This window comes from Macaca fascicularis, chromosome 15 (genome assembly GCF_037993035.2).
Source record: "Macaca fascicularis isolate 582-1 chromosome 15, T2T-MFA8v1.1".
Lineage (NCBI taxonomy): Eukaryota > Metazoa > Chordata > Mammalia > Primates > Cercopithecidae > Macaca > Macaca fascicularis.
The window spans coordinates 2877627-2899876 of record NC_088389.1 but is presented as its reverse complement, the minus strand read 5'-3'; the positions used below and the strand labels follow the sequence as shown (position 1 = coordinate 2899876).

The window sequence follows — 22250 nt, the reverse complement described above, 5'->3', positions numbered from 1 at the left end:
GGAAGCTCCTGCGTCACCCTCGCGAGCCGTCCTGAGGCTCCTTTGGCGGCGCGGGCTCCTCCCGGGCCTGGCCGCGCCCGAGCTCTTTCCCTTTCACAAAACCAGATGCAGACTGTGATGACCACACAGCACCCAACAAAAAGGACAGCAAAACACCTCAAGCAAAAAAGAAAATAAGGAGCCAGGCATAGTTGCGCAGGCCTGTGATCCCAGCACTTTGAAAGGATCCAAGGCAGGAGGGCCACCTGACCCCAGGAGATAGCAACCATGACCGCGCCACTGCACTCCAGCCTGGGTGACAGAGCGAGACTGTCTCTTAAAAAAAAAAATAAATAAATCGGCCGGGCGCGGTGGCTCAAGCCTGTAATCCCAGCACTTTGGGAGGCCGAGACGGGTGGATCACGAGATCAGGAGATCGAGACCATCCTGGCTAACATGGTGCAACCCCATCTCTACTAAAAAATACAAAAAAACTAGCCGGGCGAGGTGGCAGGTGCCTGTAGTTCCAGCTACTCACGAGGCTGAGGCAGGAGAATGGCGTAAACCTGGGAGGCGGAGCTTGCAGTGAGCCGAGATCCGGCCACTGCACTCCAGCCTGGGCGACAGAGCGAGACTCCGTCTCAAAAAAAAAAAAATAAAAATAAAAATAAATAAATAAATAAATGAAAAAATGTTGTTAACTGAAACAATACTTTACGAAAGTAAGGCCGAGCACAGTGACTCACACCTGTAATCTGAGCATTTGTAAGACGGAGGACGGATCACTTGAGGTCAGGAGTTTGAGACCAGCCTGGCCAACGTGGCAAAACCCCGTCTCGACTAAAAATACAAAAATTAGCCGTGTATGGTGGCAAACACCTGTAGTCCCAGCTACTCGGGAGGCTGAGGCAGGAGAATCGTTTGAACCCAATGCAGAAGTTGCAGTGAGCCGAGATTGCATCACTGCACTCCAGCCTGGGAGACAGGGTAAGACTCCATCTCAAAAAAAAAAAAAAAAGGAAACTCAGTCAGTCTACTGTTCCATTCTGTAACTTTATATCTTTACATATATTTCTGCAATTTGCCAAGAAAAAGCATTTGAGCATCCTGGAAGGGAACTCTGACATACGGACACCTGCAGGAGCGGAGTCTCCAAGGGGAAGGAGCAGCTCCCTCCTGCAAGCCTGCTGAGCCACGGGGTCTGCGATGGGGATGTGACCAGGGGCCGCCCAGAGCCTGGATGTGGGCTGTCCTCACAGTCACACTTTAAAATGCATGTCGGGGCAGCCAGGGCAGCTCTCAGGCCTTAAGCCAAACTGCAATCGAAGAGACAGCGTCAGCCCGTCCTGACACGCTCTGCCACTTGGAAGGATGGATTGGGTCAGAGCCAGGCCAGGACATCACCATTCCAACCCCAGCCCTGACTCCCGTGTTCGGATCCCAGGCTGGGTGGCCGTCCCAGTGGGGTGAGCCAGTGTCCCTCTGTCCTGCTGAGCACACACCTTGCTCCATGGCAGGCCAGACGGTGTCTGCAGGGTAGCCATACTCTGGGAAGCCGGGGCCACTGTTGAAATTGCTGCGGTAGGTGCCGTAGGCGAAATCACCGTGAAAGGAGCCTGGAGGAAGCGGGGCCTCGTAGGAACTGGCAGCCACATTGTGGCTTCTGTAAATCTGACTCTTAAAAAACAAAGCAAACGGGAAAAATCAGTTCTCCAGGCACAGTGGTAAAAGTTTAGGTACACTGCAAACAGGATGGTGGTTCTAAACACAACCGTCCGCGTGTCTGTGAGGTGCCGCCGCGCACCTGGTGTGAGTGGGAACTGAGGCTGCTACGGCGGCTGGCCAGGCTGTGTGCACTGTGCAGGCTCCGTGCCGAGTGCTCACTGTGGACGCTGCGCCTGTCCACCTCTTCCCCGTAAGGGTCTCTGTGGGGATCGGGGTCGTCGTCAAAACTCCCCGTGAAGCGAGGGTCGTACCTCCAGTTGTTGTCACGTTTCTCGGGCCTAGAGGAAGCCGGGGGACAGAGGCAGAGGAATGGGAGTGCGGGAGGTCCCGTCCCCATGTGCCACGCGGCTGCCCAGGGGCCAAGACTGAGACCCCTGGGGCTGAGCCACAACACACCACACCCGACCCTCAGGGCCCTCTGACGCGCAGCTTTAGAGAAGTCCTGGGAATGCATCTCCAGTGTGGCCACTGCTCTGGGCTGCAGGGCGCGACCGCTAAAAAGGGATGACGAGAAAGCGTGAGCCCAGCCTCCCAGGTGCTCCCAGGGGTGCTGAACAGTCCTCTTGCTGAGGCCAGTTCTCCTCTAACAGTCCACGCTGGGAAATCTGGAAGGGTCTGCTCCCTCCTTCCTTTCAGACAGGGACCAGAACATCAGGCAGATGCTCACCCAAACTACCAAAGCTCTTTATTAAAACCCAGACATGAGGGCAGAGAAGCACTAGTGCGCCCTGGCTGCCCCCAGCCCCTTCCCCCCAGGGGTGCTCCACCAACCTGTCCCCGTAGGCAGAGTGCTCTCTCCTGTACACGTCGTACTCTGCATCACACCAATACCTCCGGTCGTAGGTGCGGGGGTCCCTGACTCTGGCACTGTAGTGGTAACGATCCCAGTGACCTGGATCTGTGAGCAAGGAACTAATGATTAATACAGTAACAATCAAAAGAAGAAATGCCTCAGATATCACTGAAGAAGTGACACCACCCCAGGACTTCATGCTCCAAGAACTCCTCGAGAAACCTAGCTTATCTCCTGGAAACCAGCACAACACCAGGAAGCCATGCGATCTGGAGGGCTCAAGCTACCTAAAGGCAACTGGCTGATTTTTCTCTCAATACTTAAGTGTTTTAGATTAAAAGGAAAAAATATTTTTAGAAAAGGTGCTAAAAGATTTTTTTTTTTTTGAGACAGTCTCGCTCTGTCGCCCAGAGAGGAGTGCGCTGGCATGATCTCAGCTCACTGCAAGCTTCGCCTCCCGGGTTCACACCATTCTCCTGCCTCAGCCTCCCGAGTAGCTGGGACTACAGGCACCCGCCACCATGCCTGGCTAATTTTTTTGTATTTTTAGTAGAGATGGCGTTTCACTGTGTTAGCCAGGATGGTCTCGATCTCCTGACCTCGTGATCCGCCCACCTCGGCCTCCCAAAGTGCTGGGATTACAGGCGTGAGCCACCGCGCTCGGCCAAGATTTCTTTAGTAAGTCCTTTTTCTTCTTTTTTTTTTTAAACAGAGATTGGGTCTTACTATGTTTTGCAGGCTGTTCTTGAACTCCTGGGCTCAAGTGCTTCTCCCATACCTTGGCCTCCCTAAGCGCAGGGATCACAGGCGTGAGCCACTGCGCCCAGCTAGTTCACTTTCACGGTTGCTGCTTTTTACTAGTTAATCCCCTAACTGTAAATTTTACTACTATTTCTTCACCTTAATGTGACTCATAAGGTTTTAAAAAAAAAATCTCAATATTAAAAGGTTACTTTAAAAGGGCTGTAAACGAAATGGATATACCATTTTCAGCAAGTGTTTTTAGCAAGTATTAAGAAAAAGTTCTTAAAAGGTCTTTTATCATCTTTTCTAAAGATGTCTTTTCTTCTTCAAATTTCTATTTAAAACAGGTGCAAATACCAAAGAGGATGCTCGATATTTGTCAAGGGGATTCAGGGCCCAGAGCACGAGAGGTCACAGCCAGGGCAGGAGTGACCAGAGGAGGCTCTTCCTGGGACATGGCCACTGTGCCGCACACACTGCATGGAGGGCTGCAGCTGGCTGCCGCCAGGGAGTACCCAGCTCACTGCCCGGTGGGCGTGGCCCACGTCCACACTGCCCCAGGCAGCAGCTGCCAGCCTCCTGCGGTCAGGAGTGCGGGGAACGTGGCTGGTGGAACTGAGGAGATGGTTTTTCACTTCACTTCCTTTTCATCCGTTTATGTTTACGAAGGCACATGTGGACACAGCAGCTCTCGAACTGCTGGTTATGCTCTGCTAGAAAATCAGAGAAATCTGCCAATATGACAAAGATGCATTCATGCTAAGATTAAGATGAAATTCTGTAATGAAACATATCAATATAATTATTTCCAAATACAAAGTATTTCCAACTATTTTGGCTCTTGGGCAAAAACATAAAGAGACTAATAAAAGGGGACATTTCCTGGAAGTCACCAGCAGGCGCTGGCTGGCCAGGGCTGCACGTCATCAATGTCTTTTGCACAAGGCACCTGCTAAGGCCAGCTGCTTGGAGCTCCTTGACATACCTCCATAATCGTACTGGCTGGAGTAATAACTTGCATAGTAATCGCTCTGACTGCTCCATCCACTTTTGGAACTATAGTATCCTTCAGGATACCCTTGCCTGAAAAAACACACAGTGCTGTTAAAAAGCAAATTACCTATTTCTTAAAGTGTGATATCAGCCAATACAAATAATTCCCAAAGCAACAGGCATTCATCAGAGCACTTTGCTTATACAAAAATTCCAGTTAGAAGATTCAAAACAGTGGCAAGGATGAGACTCTGGAATTTCCCACCACGCGGCTAATTCAAATTCATCTTGGCAAAATAACTCAGCGCCGTCGGCTAAAAAGAACTGACCCTTTTTGTGTTCTCATTGCTGTAGCCTAGAAAAGTCAATGCTAAAATAGGTCCTAGAATTTTTATGCTCAGCAGAGGACAAAATGGACTGAGCTTCTTTTTTTTTCTTCTCGAGACAGGTCTCACTCTGTCGCATAGGCTGGAGTGCAGCGACACGACCTCAGCTCAACACAACCTCCACCTCCCAGGCTCAAACGATCCTCCCACTTCAGCTTCTGAGTAGCTGGGACTACAGGCATGCGCCATCACACCCGGCTAATTTTTTATATTTTTCATAGAGATGGGGTTTCACCATGTTGCTCAGGCTGGTCTCGAACACCTGGAGTCAAGCGATCCACCCACCTCAGCCTCCTAAAGTGCTGGGATTGCAGGAGTGACCCACGGTGCCTGGTCTCACTGAGCCATTCAAACCAACCTAAAATGCCAGTTTCACAGCCTCGACCGCAGACCGCTGGCTGTTGGTGCTCCCTGCATGCGCACAGGGTACCCCATCGGAGCCCCTGTGTGTGCTTCTGGAGTGGGACTCTAAGGGCCCCACCTCCCCCTCAGGTCTCCTGGAGCTGACGAGGTGTCAGAATCCTACACGTGCCCCAGAAAGGCTGGTTTTGTAGACCAAGCCATGATCCTGACTCTCACCAGAGGAAAAGCACAAGTTAGTACAATGATCAAGTATCAGACCTTCTGGTACTGTCAAGATTCTTGAAAGGCCAGCCTGGTAAACACAGTGAGACCCCGTCTCCATACAACAATAAAAAAATTAGCCAGGCATGGTGGCACACACCTGCAGTCCCAGCTACTCAGGAGGCTGAGGCAGGAGGATGGCTTGAGTCCAGCAGGTTTCCAGGCTGCAGTGAGCTATGATGGCACCACTGCACACCAGCCTGGCTAAAAGGGTGAGACCTAAAAAGACTCTTGAAAGGCTGTAAGAGCACCTTATAATTTTCATACAATATTTCATTTTTAGAATGTGGCCCTTCCCACGCCCCTTCGGGAGACGTCACGGGAGCCACACCCGCCGCGGAGGTTGGCTGCTCGGCTGGCGCAGCACCTCTGCATCGAACGGGGCTGTTGCTGGGAGGCACGCGCCCGGCCCACTTGTCCCCTACATCCAACTGCTCAGCCACAGTAACAAGCCCACTTGTCCCCTACATCCAACTGCTCAGCCACAGTAACAAGCCCACTTGTCCCCTACATCCAACTGCTCAGCCACAGTAACAAGCCCACTTGTCCCCTACATCCAACTGCTCAGCCACAGTAACAAGCCCTGCCAACCGACAGCCTGAGTGGCCACTCCAGGGCCTATCACATTCATGTGGGCCACAGCAGGTTCTGGAGAAATTATCTGACTCGGGGTTTCCAAGGAGCTGCCGTCTCCTCAGCCGACCTTTCCAACCCCAGTCACTCACCAGGAGCCACACAGTCTCAAAAACGAACAAGGCCGAGACGGCAGTGCCTGCGGGGATCGGACCACACCAGGCCCAAAGAGGTGAGTCCATGCCACGCACAAGCGTGGAGGCTGAACACACGCACGAGACATGTGCTCCCCAACCAAAGCTGGGGAGGGAGCAGAGAGGACTCCCCAGAGCCTGCACAAGCCAGGGCTGAAGGCAGCCGCAGGATCCGAACACGGGAAGGAAGAGTGAGCCTGTGGGTCCGGTGACAACGTCATTCCTGTGGTGACCTGACCCCACCTCTGGTGAGAGTCCTTCTCTGTATCATGAGCCACCACTGGCCTCTCAGAATCGGTTCCCAGGTGAGCCTGGCAGGGCGGCCAGCAGAAGGAAAACGGAACGGTGAGAACTCCCTGGCTGTCTCTCCTCCATGCTCTCACCTCTCAGGGCCTCTAGGAAACACCTGCCCGCTCACCCTCAGCTGGACCTGGCAGGCTTTGAATCGGAACATGATCTTAACTTCAAACCCCGCTTCCCAAGTGACAGGGTGACACACAGTAGCTCAAACCCTGGGAATTTTCTCACAGTTATAGCCTCTGGAGAGGTGAAGCCTCACAGCGCCGCCTGCTTCACAAAGCACCTCCAACATCCAGCTGCACATGGCCCAGTGTGTGCCCTGGAGCCGAGTACACCAGGGCTAGCCGCGTGGGCAGAGGTTCACACACAGAAACTTTGTCTTCAGATAAGCTCCTGAAAACCTCTAAGAATAAGCCGGAAGAACCTTTCAAACACCAGTGCAGGTACAAAGTCTTCACTAATAACTAGTTTTTCTCTATTACCAAGTTTAAGAAGCAACATCCCCTGGCTGGGAGCCTCTACCTGTGAGACAGTCTCTCCTCAGATCTGACAAGGAGCAGGGGCAGCTAAGGCCCTGGAAGGCGCAGCCTAGCGCGGTGGCCAGCACCATGCCCACCCCTCGCAGGGCTCTGCGCACCTCCTGAGTGGAGATGAAAATCAACAGCGGCCTCCTTGGCTCTAGGGCCCGGGAGGACTCTGACCTGGCTTAAGGGCCTACTCAGCTGAAGGCACAGTGCCACAGGTCTTTCCAAACCCCTCTTCTGTAATGGCAAACAGAGGCATGGCTGGCCTTCAATCAGAGGAGGCAACGTCAAGGAGAAACATAGGCTGGATGGGCGCAGTGGCTCATGCCTGTAATCCCAGCACTTTGGGAGACCAGGGCAGGAGGATCCCTTGAGGTCAGGAGTTCGAGACCAGCCTGGGCAACATAGTGAGACACTAGTCTCTACAAAAAACAATGAACAAAATTAGCTGGGTTTGGTGGGGCATGTCTGTAGTCCCAGCTCCTCGGTGGGCTGAAGTGGGAAGATTGCCGGGGCTCAGGAGGTCAAGGCTGCAGTGAGCCAAGACAGCACCCCTGCACTCCAGCTTGGACAACAGGGTGAGACCTGCCTCAAAAGACAAAAAAAAGAAGAGGCAACACAGGCTTTCAGGCCCTGCTTTCTGTAGCCAGCTGGACAGGTCTAAGAATTAAAGTCACCCCTGTGACCAGTCCCCCCAGGCCTCTGCAGACCTGTGAAAAGCTGCCGTGTCTCTGGGGAGCCCGGACACCCCATCAGCAAATGGCCGGACCAACAGATGAGCCCCGGCCAGAGGGGCTCCAGGACAAGTCAGAGGTTGCTTCTTTGCAGCCCTGAGCAGGGTCTGGCCCGAGCAGAGGTGGGGCCAAACGCTAACTGACCAGCACAGCCAATGCTACCCGGGGCAGTGTTTAATTTCATTGAAAAACACATCCTACAATTTGTCCATACCGAGACAATGTAAACATACGTTAGATAAGTTTGTATAATTCTTCAGAAATACAGAACTTTTCGAGCCACTGTTATCCCCATAGCAAGCAACACAGACATGGGTCTGAGTGTGACAGAGGGGCAGCCAGGGTGGGCATGGCCGCACCTGGGAGGTGGCCGTTCCGAGGAGTGGCTGGCTCGGGAGCTGGGCCGCTCGGGCTCGGGGTAGCGGTAGTTCTCGGCGTACGCAGATGCAGCACTGTCATAGGGCCTGTATCGAGTCTCGTAGAGGCCGTAGACATCCTGTGGGAGGAAGCATTTGGGTAGGATTAGATACCAATCAAGAGCAAGCTCGTTCGACAGCCAGCCTGAGCTCGAAACATCGCAGATGGCTGCTCCCCAGCGGGACTGAGTGTGGCCCTTCCCTCATGCACAACCACACAGACCTCCAAAGTACAGCCACACCCACAGGCAGCGGGGCGTCCTAAGACCCACAGGGCTGGCCCTGTTCACGAGACCCCTGGATGGACCCAGGGCACCAGCATGTCAGCAGACAACCCCAGGGGCCTGTGGTGACTTCTGGAAGGGGCTGTTAGGTTTCTGCTTCCTGACGAGTCCAGTGTGGAGATGCCATGAATTGAACAACCCCTGTGTCCTGCTTCAGATGCCACCTCCGTGAAGTCAGAGAACCAGGGTCCCAGTGAACAGAGCCACAGCCAGGAGCAGCCTCTAAAAGTGGACCGTGCTTTATTCTCGGGAGGCTTCAGCCCCATCACCAACCAATTCGTGGCCACAGATCTGTCCCCAAGGGGGCCACGTGGACACATGAGGATCTGCAGACATGCAGTGCCCTGGGCACACGCCAGAATTCATGCTTAGGGACCTCAAAGCCTCGAGGCTACCGCTGGCTGGCAGGCAATGTGAAATCACAGCAAAGCAGACTTGTCCTTGGCCACCCAGACACCACAGCAAGAGGCATGGTGGGAGGAGTGCACTCTGCGGAGGGACGTGGCTCGCAGCAGCAGGACCGTACAAAGGACCCGAAGTGAGGCCACGGCTTCCCCCTCGCTCTGCATCAGCCCTACCCCACGGCTCCCAGCAGAGCTGAATGTCCTTGTATGGAAATAAAAAGTGCCTGGGCTCCTTCTGGAACCTACACAGGTCTGAGGGGTCAGGTGTGCACCTGGTCATATGCACACAAACCGTGATGCTTGAGGCCCAAGGGGAGGCCCAGCCCCATTCCCCGGGATAGTACCCAGCCAGCCACGGCAGCTTGTTCCTCGGGGCGGGCGCCCTTCTGACTGCAAGGCCTTCCTGTGTGGCCCCAAGTCTGGTTCCAACTGGCCTTACATACTGCAAGACCACGGCTTTCCAACTCCCTATCACGCAACCTTCTACCTGGAGTGACACTGAATCGGTGAACCCAATCAGTGTATGTTGAACTGGGTTAGAGAGTAGGAAAAGCAAATAATGATCACATGTGTACATAGACACTTTTCGAACGACTGCAGGATTACGCGGAACCTAACTCAAACGTCACTCATGAGCTGGAGTCCCTGTGAAAGGAGGCACAGAAGAATCTTCTGCATGAGCACAGCCGGGCCCCGAGCCACAGCCCGCACCACTGCCCGCACCACCACGTGCTGAGAGCAGCCTGCGGGACCCCGCCTCACTCAGCTGCTGCGTGCAGCTCATGCTCCAAAACGGACTATTTTTCTCTCCGTGTTTTTAATCTCCAGGAGGCATTTAAAGAACTATGTGATGTCCAGTGCTTCTGATGTAAGCTTCCAGGGGCCATCCCAGCTTCCCAAGGCGTGCGACACAGAGCTTGTCTGCAGACAGCCAGCAGGAGCAGGGGAGACAGGAAATGGAGGGCTCTTTTTGTCACATTAGCTGGGGAGGCTGGTTCAAATCCTAAGCAGGTATTATAAGCAATTCAAGATGCTAACGTGTGGTGTGAACTAAGGGTGGCCTGTGGTTGGGAGAGCAAGTTCTCGAGTCAGGAGCCCTGTCCACAGGAAGCGTTACTGGAATACCGTTCTCACACCTGCGGGACTGTGGGTGACCTCGGAACCAAGCGAACAAACACGACTAGGGAACACACCGTGAGTGAAAGAGTCAACTAAGAGTCAACTGGTCAAAGCAACGAGAGAAAAGTGAGTTACACACGCGACTCAACTCTACCTGGTAATAGAGGGAGGCTGCGCCAGGCTCCGGTGGGTATGGCGAGGGGTACTGAGGCTGGTAGGCATCGTACAGAGGCCGGTAGTAGTAGTAGGCGGCCAGGTCCTGAGGCGGTGGGCCGGGGGCAAGTGCAGGTACCGGCTGTGGCCATGGCTGCTCTGATGGCACCGCTGCCTGGCTGGAGCCGGTGGACACCAGCGACGCGCTAGAGGACTGAGGAGGCCGAGGCGGCAGCTGCTGACCTGCGTCGGCCGGAGCCAGACTTGCTGGTGGCTGTGCTGAGTTCTGGGCCTGTCCCTGTGCTGGCAGACTCTCTGGATTTGACAGCTCTGACAACGTGGCTTTGGGTACTTGTGGGGAAGCCTGTTGCTGGGGTGGCACCAGCTCCTGCTGGGCTCTTTCGAGGCCAGACTGGCCCTGGGCATCTTTCGTGACCTGCTGATAAAAACGGTCAAGGTTAGGTGCCCCGGGCCCAGATTGTCTGGGATGACTGGCAACAGTTTGCTGAGAAGTGAGGCTGTCAGAATGGGATGGGCTGTACATGCTTACAGGATTTTCCAAAGTCCTGCTTAAGGAAAAGTCTAGGGCTCCGTAAGTGTCTTCCTGACGACTGGAATGGTTTGCCTTATTACCATCAGGCACCAGGGCGCCGTGTGCAGGTGGAACTAACACCACACTTGTGCTTCCAGCAGGGCTATTAGCAAATCCGGGAAGAGCACTTCCTGCCTTACGATCCTTTTGACTTTCCGGAACCAAATTGTCTGGAACTGGCTGGGATGGTGGTTGAACCAGCAAATTAGCAGGCTGATTAGAAACCATTTCAGAAGCACCAGAACCTTGTGGAAAATTACTCTGGGCAACACTGCTAGGCAGAGACAAGCTCAGGACAGAGCCGGTTGGAATCCCAGACAAAGAACTGTTCTCCCCAGAATCACCACCGAGAGCCCAACTGCCGACTGCAGGTCTATCCCCCACCAAAGCCTCTCTCCAGGACTGATTCTTCTCATTAGAGTTCGATAAGGACATAGGAAAGTTAATGGGCTGAGCCAGATTATAGCTGTGATCAGGCTGGGCAATCAAGACTGGCGGATTCTGCAGAGACTCAGTGGGCGGTGAGGATAATAAACTTGCATAACCAGAACTCGCCTGGGACTGAAGGGCCTCCTCCTCTCCCATTTTGGGAGGATTCTCAAGATTCTCCGAAGCACCAATGCCATCTCGGCTCTGCACAGGGGCCGCCGAGCTTGGCTTCCGTGACTGCTGCCCGGACATCGCCTCTTCTGGAGGCTGAACGACTTCAGGTGGCTGAGGTTTCGCAGACACATAAAGCGCTGGGGCTGCAGGGGCCAGAAGGACGTTGCCTCCAAAATCTGGCAGCTCACTTTGCGCCCACAGAGTCGTTGCTGGGCTCTCACACTTCACGGGCCCCTGGGCCCTGGCTAAAGGTCTCTTCTCCGGTGCCGGATACACAGTATCCAAGGGCGGCGCCCCTGCGTGTGGAAGCACGTGCCCAGCTTCCGTGGTGGAGTTAAGAGGCAGGGGACAGACCTGGGGTGCACAGAGGGTCTCCATGTTGTCTGGTGGCTGCTCCAGGTTGCCAGGAGAAGCATCGGGCAGGGCGGCAGCTGGTCTGCACTGCTTCTGGCGGGCACAGGTCTCCCTTACTTCACCAACCACGTTGGCGCGATCTGCCTCAAATGGTTTCACCCCAACTAAGTGGGATTTTACCGGTTCAAAAGAACTATTTGCACTTGTCTGAAATATTCCTGTAGGTTTCGGGGGGCTTGGGGTTGAGGGCTGGGACACGCTGCCCCGGTAATTCTGGCTCACAGTGGTCTCGTCTGTTTCGCCTCCTACGGGAGAAGAATCGATTTGCTTAAAAAAACTACCTGAAGCTTCATCCTCAGGTTTTCCAACTTCTTGCTGGATGAACGTGCCAACCAGCTCCTGGGGCCTGGCTGAGCCTGAGAGCCTTCCGTGGCTTCTGCTGCTGTAGCTGGATGACGCACTGTCAGGGTGTACTGTGTGCAGCGTGGCGTCAGGGGCTCCGGCGTGACACACAGCACCATGCCTGGGCACAGCTGGCCCAGGAAGGGGCCCATATCTGAACTGGTCACTCAGGGAGGAAGGGTCCAAATTGAGGGGCTCACTTGGCAGAACTTCTTGATTCTGAACAAATTCTAAGTTCTCAACATTCTCATACTGCGAGCCACTGGCATCCGGCAGCCCTGTGCCCACTGCGTCACCCCATACATCACCAGTAGCCTCACTGCTGGGGCCTGGGAGAAGGGCCTGGCAGAGGCTGCCTGCCCCCATGTGTGCAGGTGCAGGCGGATGGCCCAGTCCAGGGCTGGAGCAGAAATCGTCAAAGTCTGCTTGACCAGATGAGCCTGCTTTTTCAGATGGGAGATTCTCCTCATTTTCTGTCTCTCCCCCTTGGAAAAACATCGCCAGAGCTCCTGAGGCTCCCGAGTCCGCTTCCAGCGGAGCACAGCCAGCCCCGGCCCCGGCCCCCAGTGGATGGTGCGTGCGGTGTTCTGGGCTATCTCCTTGGGCGAGGGGGTTCACAAGAGCAGAGGCGGGCTGGTGCTCCTTCTTCACTCCTGGATTCTGCCTGAGCTCTGGGCTTGCCCAGTGATTCACAATTCTGGGATTTTGCCTGAATGTATTTTCAGGATCAAAGTTATTGGCCAGGTGGCTTCCAGTTTGCAAGTGGCCCACCTCGTCTCTTCCGTCACTGGGCAAGGCTGCTGGGGGAGCCACCAGAGGGCTGTGTTGCTCGTGACCAGGGCCCTGATGTAGGATGGACGGGGTGGGGAAATGAGGAACGCTGGTGGCACAGGGCACCCCGCTGGGAACAGGTCCTTCAGGGCAGGGTGAACGATGTTGCCCCGAGGGCTGTGGGCCTCCCTGCACTGGCCCCCACTGTCCCGCCATCAGCAGACGAGGCTGGGGGAAGGAAGGGGATGCTGCTGGGGTGACCACACCATCATGTGGGTTTTGCCTGCTCAGGGGTCGGTCGAGCCCAGGCATGTTCCCATGAGAATGGCCCCCATGAGACGGTTCAGGATCCACTCCTGGAATGTAGTGAGGCAGATATGGCGGAGTCTGAACTTCAGGCTCTGAACTGGGACCGACCTCTGTGCTCCTGTTCATCTCAGGCCCAGGAGGTGCTGAAGGTGTCAACACACCAGAAAACGGACTGGCATCTGCTCTGGGCTGTGTCAGAGGTCCAGGCAGGGGCTCACAGGGTCCCTGAGAGCTATCTCTGGCATGTGTGTGAGGCACAAGCAAACCGGGGTGCTGAGAAAAGCCTGATGGGGCTGGGCCTTGCAAGACAGGCAGGCTGCTTTTGGACGAACTGCCCGCCGGTATACTTTGGAGCGCCTGTCTACTAAAAGCAAATGGATCCGTGACCGGCTGCAACGGGCAAGTTATCGGAGCCACTGGTGCATTATTATTGGCCCGTCTCCTGTAAGGGCTGCTAGCCCAGAACACGCTCCGAGGATTCCCGGCTGGAGGTGGCCCAGCCACGCCAGATGGGACCGCCTGGGGTGGCGGCTGCATGACTGAACTCTTGCACAAGTCGATGCTGCTTACAGAAGGAAGCAGAATACAGCTTTTCCTTAATTGGGGCTGAAAAAGAAAAAGAGACAATCAGCATAAAATCCATATATTCAAAGTCCTAGCTGCAATCAGGAAAACTAAGGAAAAAGAGGAACACTGAACATGATTTCACGTCACTTAAATCCCGAGGACTCTCTCTCCCCTACACCCCACCCCAGCAGAGAACACCTGTCCCTGAGGAGCTGCTCTGGGGGGCAGTGGACAGAGTACGTGCCCTGGATGGCCTGGCCGCGAGCTGATGGAGTATATCTAGATGGCCACTCCCTCCTCTGGGATCCTCTACTCACAAGGCCCATCACTGCCGCGGCCCTCCGCCACAACAGCAGGGATGGTGCAGAACCTGGACACCAGTGTGATACGCTACCAGACCCACATATACTCAACATTTTCCTGCAAACCATCCCTAGATCCAGGAGGAAGAGCCAACTCTTCTATTAAGAAAGAAAAACTGGCCAGATGTGGTGGCTTATGCCTGTACTCCCAACACTTTCAAAGGCCAAGGCAGGAGGACCACTTGAGCCCAGGAATTCGAGACCAGCCTGAGCAACAGTGGGATCTTGTTTCTACAAAAAACACAAAAATCAGCCAGGTGTGGTGGTGCACACCTGTAGTCCCAACTACTCAGGAGGCTGAGGCAGGAGGATTGCGTGAGCCTGGGAGGTCGAGGCTGTCGTGAGCTATGACAGCACCACTGCCCTTCAGCCTGGGTGACACAGTGAGTCCCTAGCTCAAAAAAAAAAAAAAAAAGAAAAACTTTATATCATACCTTGTATACATGTTAATTTTAAATTTCAAAAAGGATACAAAAGTTTACAATTCATTCTTCTATTTTCTTTGATGAAAGAGTATTATGAAGTATAGTTATGAAAGCTGCAAAATAGGCTGGGTGCAGTGGCTCATGCCTGTAATCCCAGCACTTTGGGAGGTCAAGGTGGAAGGACTGCTAGAGCCCAGGAGGTCGAGACCAGCCTGGGCAACATAGCAAGACCCTGTCTCTACAAAAGAAGAAAGTGAGCCAGACATGGTGACACACACCTGCAGTCCCAGGGACTCAGGGGGTTAAGGAGGGAAGATCACTTGTGTCCATGAGTTCAAGGCTGCAGTGAGCTATGATTGTACTACCGCAGTCCAGCCTGGGCAACAGAGCAAGACGGCCTCTGTTTAAAAAAATAAATAAATAAAAGATGACACAATCATTTTTTTAAAAAGCTGCAAAGTAAATACATTCATCTAAATGCCTTTTATCACACCTCTTCACAGGTCTCATTTTTTGTACTGTGACTGGCTTGAGGTCTGAAAGGACCACCAGCAAGACAACGTGACCTTTGAACTGGAGCTGTAACTATGCCTGGAATGGAAACGCCCAGGAAATTTAAAGCAGCTTTACAAGGGACAGACTAAATTCCAAAATTTTCAATATGAGGCAGAATTGCCAAGAAACCTCTTATAGAAAACAAAGGGGCAAAAACCTCCATCAGTTTTTAAATAAAATACACTAGATACAAACTTGAACAGTTAACCTGGCCTCTTAAGGCAAAAATTCAAGTGCTATATCTTTAGGAAAGTTCATTTCTTTCTATCAATCTTTCTTCTTCTCAGCACCACCCTCATGAACAAACAGATAAGTTTAGCCAATCAAAGGAAAAACTAAACCAAAGGGGAGGACTCTGGAGTTTAATCCACACTTTTTATTTTTTTTTTTGAGAGGGAGACTCGGTCTGTCGCCCAGGCTGGAGTGCAGTGGCGCGACCTCGGCTCACTGCAAGCTCCGCCTCCCGGGTTCACGCCATTGTCCTGCCTCAGCCTCCTGAGCAGCTGGGACTACAGGCACCTGCCACCATGCCTGGCTAATTTTTTGTATTTTCAGTAGAGACGGGGTTTCACCGTGTTAGCAGGATGGTCTCGATCTCCTGACCTTGTGATCTGCCTGCCTTGGCCTCCCAAAGTGCTGGGACTACAGGCGTGAGCCACCGCGCCCGGCCAATCCACCCATTTCTGCAGATGCATATTGTTTTCATCGTTGGAAATCTTTCTGATATTCCGATAAAAGAAGAAAACATTGGCCAGGTGCAGTGGCTCACACCTGTAAGCCCAGCACTTCTGGAGGCAGGAGGATCACTTGAGTCCAGCAGTTTGAGACCAGCCTGGGCAACACAGCAATACCCCATCTTCATTAAAAAAAAAAAAAAAAAGCCGGTCGTGGTGGGGAGTGCCTGTAGTCCCAACTACTCGGGAGGCTGAGGCGGGAGGATCATTTGAGCCAGGGAGGTTGAGGCTGCAGTGAGCCTTGTTCAAGTCACAACACTCCAGCATGGGCAACAGAGTGCGACTGTCTCAAAAAGAAGACAACACCGATCAATGTATTTTAAGTAAAGTTATTTACAAATTAAAGTTCCTATGCTGACCTAAAAACTAGTCCTGTCAACCTACTGCGTCAACACTGTCACTGCCCACACACGCTCTTTGCTCTGCCAACGGGGGACGCTTTCCAACTGACAGGCACCTTGAAATCCACTTGACTCTAACGGAACTCTACTATTAGGAACAGTAGCAAAGGCTTCATTGAGGTTGTAGGCTCTCATCTGAAAACAAAGAATGTTCACAGCTCTATTTTACATGGACTGAAAGAACGGGCAGAGCATCTCCCTCCGATCTGTGCACTGGCATTATCTTCCATTTGGTCCTACCAGCTGCCACAGCAGACACAGTGACACCTGCAACCATGGCCAGAACACGCAAACTTCCAAGCCCCTCCTGAAACTCCACTGCCAGGAGAACAGAAGTCCTACCTCATTTCTCAAGACACGGCCTTCCCCTGGGAAGATCCTTACCGTCCTCAATAGCTTTTGTTTGCTTTAAACACAGAACATGGGCCTAGAGGTTTATTCCTCGGCTGCTGCTGTAAGAGCAAAACTGAGCGTCCAGGTGAGTGGCTCGGGGCGGCCACTTCTCTTTCTGCAATGTATTTTTGTCTATAAAATGAGAGAATCGATGTGATTATTTTTTCCTGAAAACCCTGGGTTTAATCTTACGAGATTCTACTCACAGTGGATTCTGGGATGTCCTAATCCCAACTGCTGTTTAACAGGCGTGGCCAGGCGCGGTGGCTCACACCTTAATCCCAGCACTTTGGGAGGCCGAGGCAGGCAGATCACGAGGTCAGGAGATCGAGACCATCCTGGCTAACATGGTGAAACCCCGTCTCTACTAAAAAATACAAAAAATTAGCCAGGCGTGGTGGCGAGTGCCTGTAGTCCCAGCTACTCGGGAGGCTGAGGTAGGAGAATGGCGTGAACCTGGGAGGCAGAGCTTGCAGTGAGCTGAGATCCGGCCACTGCACTCCAGCCTGGGCGACAGAGTGAGACTCCTTCTCAAAAAAAAATTCTGTAGCTCTCCTAGACTAAGAACTTTTTTTATAGCAAACACTATCACTTACAAGGAGCATTCCAACCCTCATGCTCCCTAATTGAGAGCTTTTTAGCAACATGCTAGCTTCATTTGGAACAATCCTGTGACTTGAACTGATTTTTTTGATCTTTTTCTCTACTCACCGGGAGAAAAACAATGCAACTGCCTATCACCTATGTCACCACTACAGGGAATTTTATTCTGTAACCTCAAGTCATCTAACTCTTCTACTGTTTCAAAGAGACCAGCTGATCTTGAAGCTGTAGTATTCATAAACTAGCTAGTCAGTTAAACTACCTTGTAACCATGTGGACATGCGGATACCTAAGCAAAACTCTTTTTAGTATAGTTCTGGCTACAGAACTGAGGTATTTAAAACGCATGCACACCCCTCTCCTCTTGCTGCCACTGGCTTCACATTTTTTTTTTTTGAGACGGAGTCTTGCTCTGTCACCCAGGCTGGGGTGCAGTGGCCGGATCTCAGCTCACTGCAAGCTCCGCTTCCCAGGTTCACGCCATTGTCCTGCCTCAGCCTCCCAAGTAGCTGGGACTACAGGCGCCCGCCACCTCACCCGGCTATTTTTTTGTATTTTTTAGTAGAGACGGGGTTTCACCGTGTTAGCCAGGATGGTCTCGATCTCCTGACCTCGTGATCCACCCATCTCGGCCTCCCAAAGTGCTGCGATTACAGGCTTGAGCCACCGCGCCCAGCCTGGCTTCACATTTTAAGTGAGGAAAACAATAGTGTGCCAGGAAGCCCCTGACCTTACCTGCTGCCTACAGTCTCCCTCACGGTGGCTGCTAGTGACGCCCTGTCAGACTATGGGACGCTTGACACAAAGACATGATTCAACTCCAACTCTTCTAAGTTAGAATCGCAACCACATACAGTTAGATGTTGAAAAGGAAGCCAGCGACAGAGGAGGCCAGCAGCCTAACACTGCTGAAAATGACGAAGACCCAAAAGGACAGCCTGGTATTCATGAAAGATGCTTACAGAAGAAGAAATCACATTAACATTTACCCACTACCATGGCCTCTTGCTGGGTTTGGCAGAAAAAGAAAAATAAAATAAAAAGAAGGAAAAAAGAAAAAAACAAATGTGCCCACTGCCTCAAAGAAAACTTTCAGTACAATTTTGAGACTCACTGTAGTAACCACTATTAAGAGTAAACGAGGAACAAGGAATAAGAAAGAAACGCTATTTTGCCTCTTGTCTACAAGATACTAGCACCGGAACCCTAAGAAAGGGCGTGGCGAAAAAACGCAGGGAGGCTGTATTGTGCTGAAACTTGCAAAAGTATCACTCTAGGAAGAACTGTCTACGGTTTTGTTTGCTTCGTATTGTCACATGGGGGATGGGAAATACCTCTTTGGTTAACATCGGCATCATACATGTAAAACAAAATCTTAATATACAATCCACATCCAACTTACAAGTCATTTAAAAGTGTTCTTAAGCGGCGAAAACTGACTTTAAATGGCTCTGATGTTTCTGAAGACTCTACTGTAACACTTCATCACAAAGGGGCGAGCCGGATCACTCATACTCTTCTAACCCTCGGCCTCTGTTGCAACACCCTGATCGCCCTATCAAGAAATTACAAACAAACAACTCTACTCTTTGGTTCAAATGTAAATGTCTCTCTTCACCAGCATCGCTAAGGAAGCCTTCCAGCCAGTGAGGACAAGACACGCTCATTTTAAAAGTTGGAGTCTTACGAGGGGTGCCTGGGGGTCCAGCCTCCCGCCCCGGGAACCGGCGTCACCGCAGCCCAGCCAGGTCCACGCCATTCCCTCGAATCCCACCGCGGCCCGCGCCGCGCCCGGCCTCCCGCTCTGGCCCGGACGTCTGTCCCCTCGCCCGGCCCCGGCGGGACCCGAGCTGCGCCGCCCGCTCGGGGCTGGGCCCAGCCGCCTCCTTTCCTCCGCGCCCCGGCCTCCACGGCCTGGCTCCGCCGGCCGGCCACCGCCTTCCTCCTCCCGCGCTCGCCCCCCTACCCGCGCGGCTGAGACCGATCCCTCAGGAGCCGCGGGCGAAATCCCACCCGGCGCTGGCGACGAGCGCAGACACAGCAGCCGCCGCAGCCATCTTGGCACATCCGGCTCCGGTCTCCGCGGCCGCCGCGCCGCCGACGTGTCCGGCTTGCGACATCAGCGCGCGCCCCGCCCCTGGCCCCGCCCCTGGTCTCGTCGGCCCAGACGCGTTCTTATTGAACCCCTCACGGCCCATCCCTCGGCCCCGCCCCTCGCCGGCGTCCGTCCTCCCCGCCTCATTCTTTCGTCCCGCCCCCCGCCCGTCTTTCCCACGCCTGATCCTGTCGTTCCCGTCCCCCTTGGCCCCGCCCCTCTTCCGTCTTTCCTCGCTTCATTCTTTTGTCCCGCCCCCTTGGCCCCGCCCGTCGTCCGCCTTTCTCCGCCTCATCCTGTCGTTCCCGCCCCTTTGGCCCCGCCCCTCGGCCGTCCTTCCCCGCCCGTGGCCCCGCCCCCCGCCGGCGTCCGTCCGCCGCCTCACCGCTTAGCCCCGCCCCTTGCCACCTGCCCGGCTGGGCGCGCCGGGGTCGCCCCCGGACGTCGCCCTGGTTACGCTGGCTTTCTCCCAGTCTGTTTTCGTTTTAAGATGTGAGAAGAGATGGGATTCTTCAATCAAGGCCACAAGGGGGAAATCAGTCTGCAGGACCGATGCCAGCAGGCTCACGCACCGAGAACGGCTACTCCGCCGAGCCGAGAAGCGCGGGGCCCTGACTCCGGCGTGCTGCTCGCATTCTTCCGTTGGGCTGGCAGGCTGGAGGGCAGGCGGCGGCGGTCGCGCATGCGCCCGGGTCGGCCGGGGTTGCGGGCCGCGCAGGGCCGACTGCGCCTGCGCGCTGGTTGCCTGGCTACGGCGCGGCCGCGGGCCGGGAGCGGCGCCGGAAGTTGGTGGTTGGCTACCGCCAGTCCCTGTCCAGCGTCCTGGGGTTTCCCCGACGCATCTTCTCCTGGCCCTTCGCTCTGCACAGAGGCCCGGGCAGGGAGGGACGGCCCGGCCACCGCGCGGAGCCGGGTCTCCGCCGACTCGCAAGGGGGACGCTCCGGCTGCTCGTCCCCGAGCTCCGCCCTGCGCTTTTGCTGCGCTGGGCCCTCCCAGACCCACCCTGGCCCCGGCCCCGCTGTCCTCCCGGGGAGAAACGGCCTTTTTGGTTCGTCCCCTCGGCCGCCAGCCCCACAGGGGCGTGGGGGTCCCAGCCCTGGCTGAGTGCACGTCGGTGGCGAGTGGGCCTGGGCGCTTGGGCGGCCAGAGGGACCCAGCGGCGGGGTGAGGCTGGTAGGCGCTCCTGCCCCTGCCGAGACCAGGCCAGGCAGCATTCACGCCCTCCTGCGGAAGATCGCAGGGAACAGGTGGGCGCTATCATCTGTGCCCTGGTTTTCCGGAGGAGCCGAGGGAGGCTGAGCGGGTGAGGAAGAGGCCAGCCATGCCCGACCCACTCACCTGCACATCTGCCTGGCGAGGGCAGGGAAGAGCCGCGGCCTTCCTCTGCTGCTCCTTCCAGAGGGCAGGGGCCGTGGTGGGGGTGCCCACCCGATGGCATTGCCGGAGGCTGAGCTCCCAGCAGCGGCTGAGGTCCTCCCTGGGTGGGAGCCACCCTTGTCCCCAGCTGGGCCAGAGGCTGGTTAAGGAGGGGGTGGTACCCGTGCCACGCCAGCAGAGCCCCAGGCGGTGCAGAGAGAGCTTCAGTCTGGCTGACGTGGCACTAGGGCCACTCTGCTCAGCTAACATTTGCCTTTCAGGAGTCAGATTCCTGACCTGTTTGAACAGCGTTAGGGAGCACGTGGTAAGGCCCAGCCCCAGCCCCGCTGCCCCCATCTGCTGCTTCCCGGTGGTCGAGGCGCTCTGCACCCTCCGCGGAGGGAGGTATCATTGTTTGCCCTTCACAAAGAGGGGGATGCAGAGGTGGGTGCTGCCTCTCAGGCGTCAGGCTCACCCCTTCTGCTCACGAGTTCAAAGAACCCAAGAACCAGGAGCCCAGGGCTCGACCTTCTAGGGTCCTCCAAAACCCTGTGGTCCCACCCAGGTGGGCACTAAGCTATGGGAGAGACCATAGCTGCAGAAACCAATTCTGCCATAGGCATAAAATGCAAGGTTTCTCTGGACCCCAGGGCAGGGATGGTAGAAAGCAGCTTCTGTTGGCTCCTAGGGGTGTGAATCACCACATCACCTGCAGGGGGCCCGCTGCCCTTCTTCCCCCCGCCTCCCTAATCCTGAGTGATGGAGACAGCTAGCAGCAGTTTGTAGCCTGATGTGGAGTGGAGGGTTCCTGCACCCTGCACCTGAGCCCATCCAGCCTCTGGGCCATAGGCTCTTTTGTTGAAGGTCCAGCCTGCCCCTGAGATGCTATGTGCCCTTTTTCAACTTCCTTAGTCTCTGAGCATCAAGTCTTCATCTCTAAGATAGAGCAAGATGAGCACCTAAACGTTTCAGGGCTGAAACGGGGTTGCCAGGACGACAAGCATGGCAGGGGCGAATGGGGACATCAGGTGACTGGCTGCGAGCCAGCAGAGGCGTCCACCCAGTGCTGGGAGGTGTCCCGCCCGTGGTGGCCATCACTATTCCTGGTGGGGCTTTGTTGCCTTTGCCTGCAGCATCCGCTGGTTTCTCCATTCTCCCAGTCTCTGCCCCTGCTCACACTTGGAGGCTGGACACAAACGTCACCACCTCCCTGAACCCCCCTAGGTGGGCTGGAATCAGCACCTGGTGCAAAGCTCTGTGGCCACTGCTGTACGGCGTGATGCAGAGCACACAGGACAGGCTCGTGTACGTCCAGGCTGTGCCAGGAAACCTGCTGCCTTTGTGTCATCACAGCCTTGGGCACGGTGTGTCCTTGGTGCCTCCGCCAGGTCAGCTCCTCCCATTAGCTGTGCTGTCCGGCATGGGGGCCGCTGGTGCTTGCTGTGAGACCGAGCTAGGCTCTAAGTGTAAACTACATGGTGGGTTGTGAAGGATGCAAATATCGAATCGATCATTTTTTATTGCACATTAAAATGAGAATATCTTGGATGTATCAGATTACATTAAAATACTATTAAATTTTATTTCCCCTTTTTTTTTTTTTGACATGGCTGCTAGGAAATGTAAAACTCCATATGGGGCTGGTGTCATGTTTCCACTGGACAGTGCTGGTCTAGGAGGCAGGCACTCAGCGCCCCTAGCCTGTGCTTATAGCCTCCTATGATAGGGGGCCTGAAATGCCGGAGGCTGCCGAGTGGACCTGGCTGTTCGCTCACAACCGGC

General features: G+C 54.5%; 2 protein-coding genes across 20 annotated transcripts in view; one reads left to right on the top strand and one right to left on the bottom strand.

Moving 5' to 3' along the window:
- Positions 1-20614, bottom strand: part of SEC16A (SEC16 homolog A, endoplasmic reticulum export factor) — a 46898-nt gene extending 26284 nt beyond the window's left edge. For 4 of the 19 annotated variants that reach the window (XM_015436201.4, XM_045374145.3, XM_045374146.3 and 1 more), the window contains exons 1-7: positions 20451-20614; positions 9947-13582; positions 7929-8065; positions 4227-4324; positions 2476-2602; positions 1784-1982; positions 1482-1656 (exon numbers count right to left, since the gene is read on the bottom strand). In XM_015436201.4, coding sequence (XP_015291687.3) covers positions 1482-1656; positions 1784-1982; positions 2476-2602; positions 4227-4324; positions 7929-8065; positions 9947-13513 — 4303 coding nt within the window. In that variant the 5' untranslated portion in view covers positions 13514-13582; positions 20451-20614. Of the gene's footprint in view, positions 1-1481; positions 1657-1783; positions 1983-2475; positions 2603-4226; positions 4325-7928; positions 8066-9946; positions 13583-16404; positions 16546-18418; positions 18572-18982; positions 19092-19496; positions 19547-19683; positions 19790-20450 lie in introns of those variants that run through there. The other 15 variants (XM_045374154.3, XM_045374155.3, XM_074016001.1 and 12 more) reach the window with 12 other exon arrangements.
- LOC102140032 (chromosome 15 C9orf163 homolog) lies at positions 20295-22030 on the top strand. Its single transcript, XM_045374159.3, has one exon. The coding sequence runs from the start codon at positions 20434-20436 to the stop codon at positions 21001-21003; it is 570 nt and encodes a 189-aa protein (XP_045230094.2). The 5' UTR covers positions 20295-20433; the 3' UTR covers positions 21004-22030.
- Positions 22031-22250: the final 220 nt, after the last annotated feature.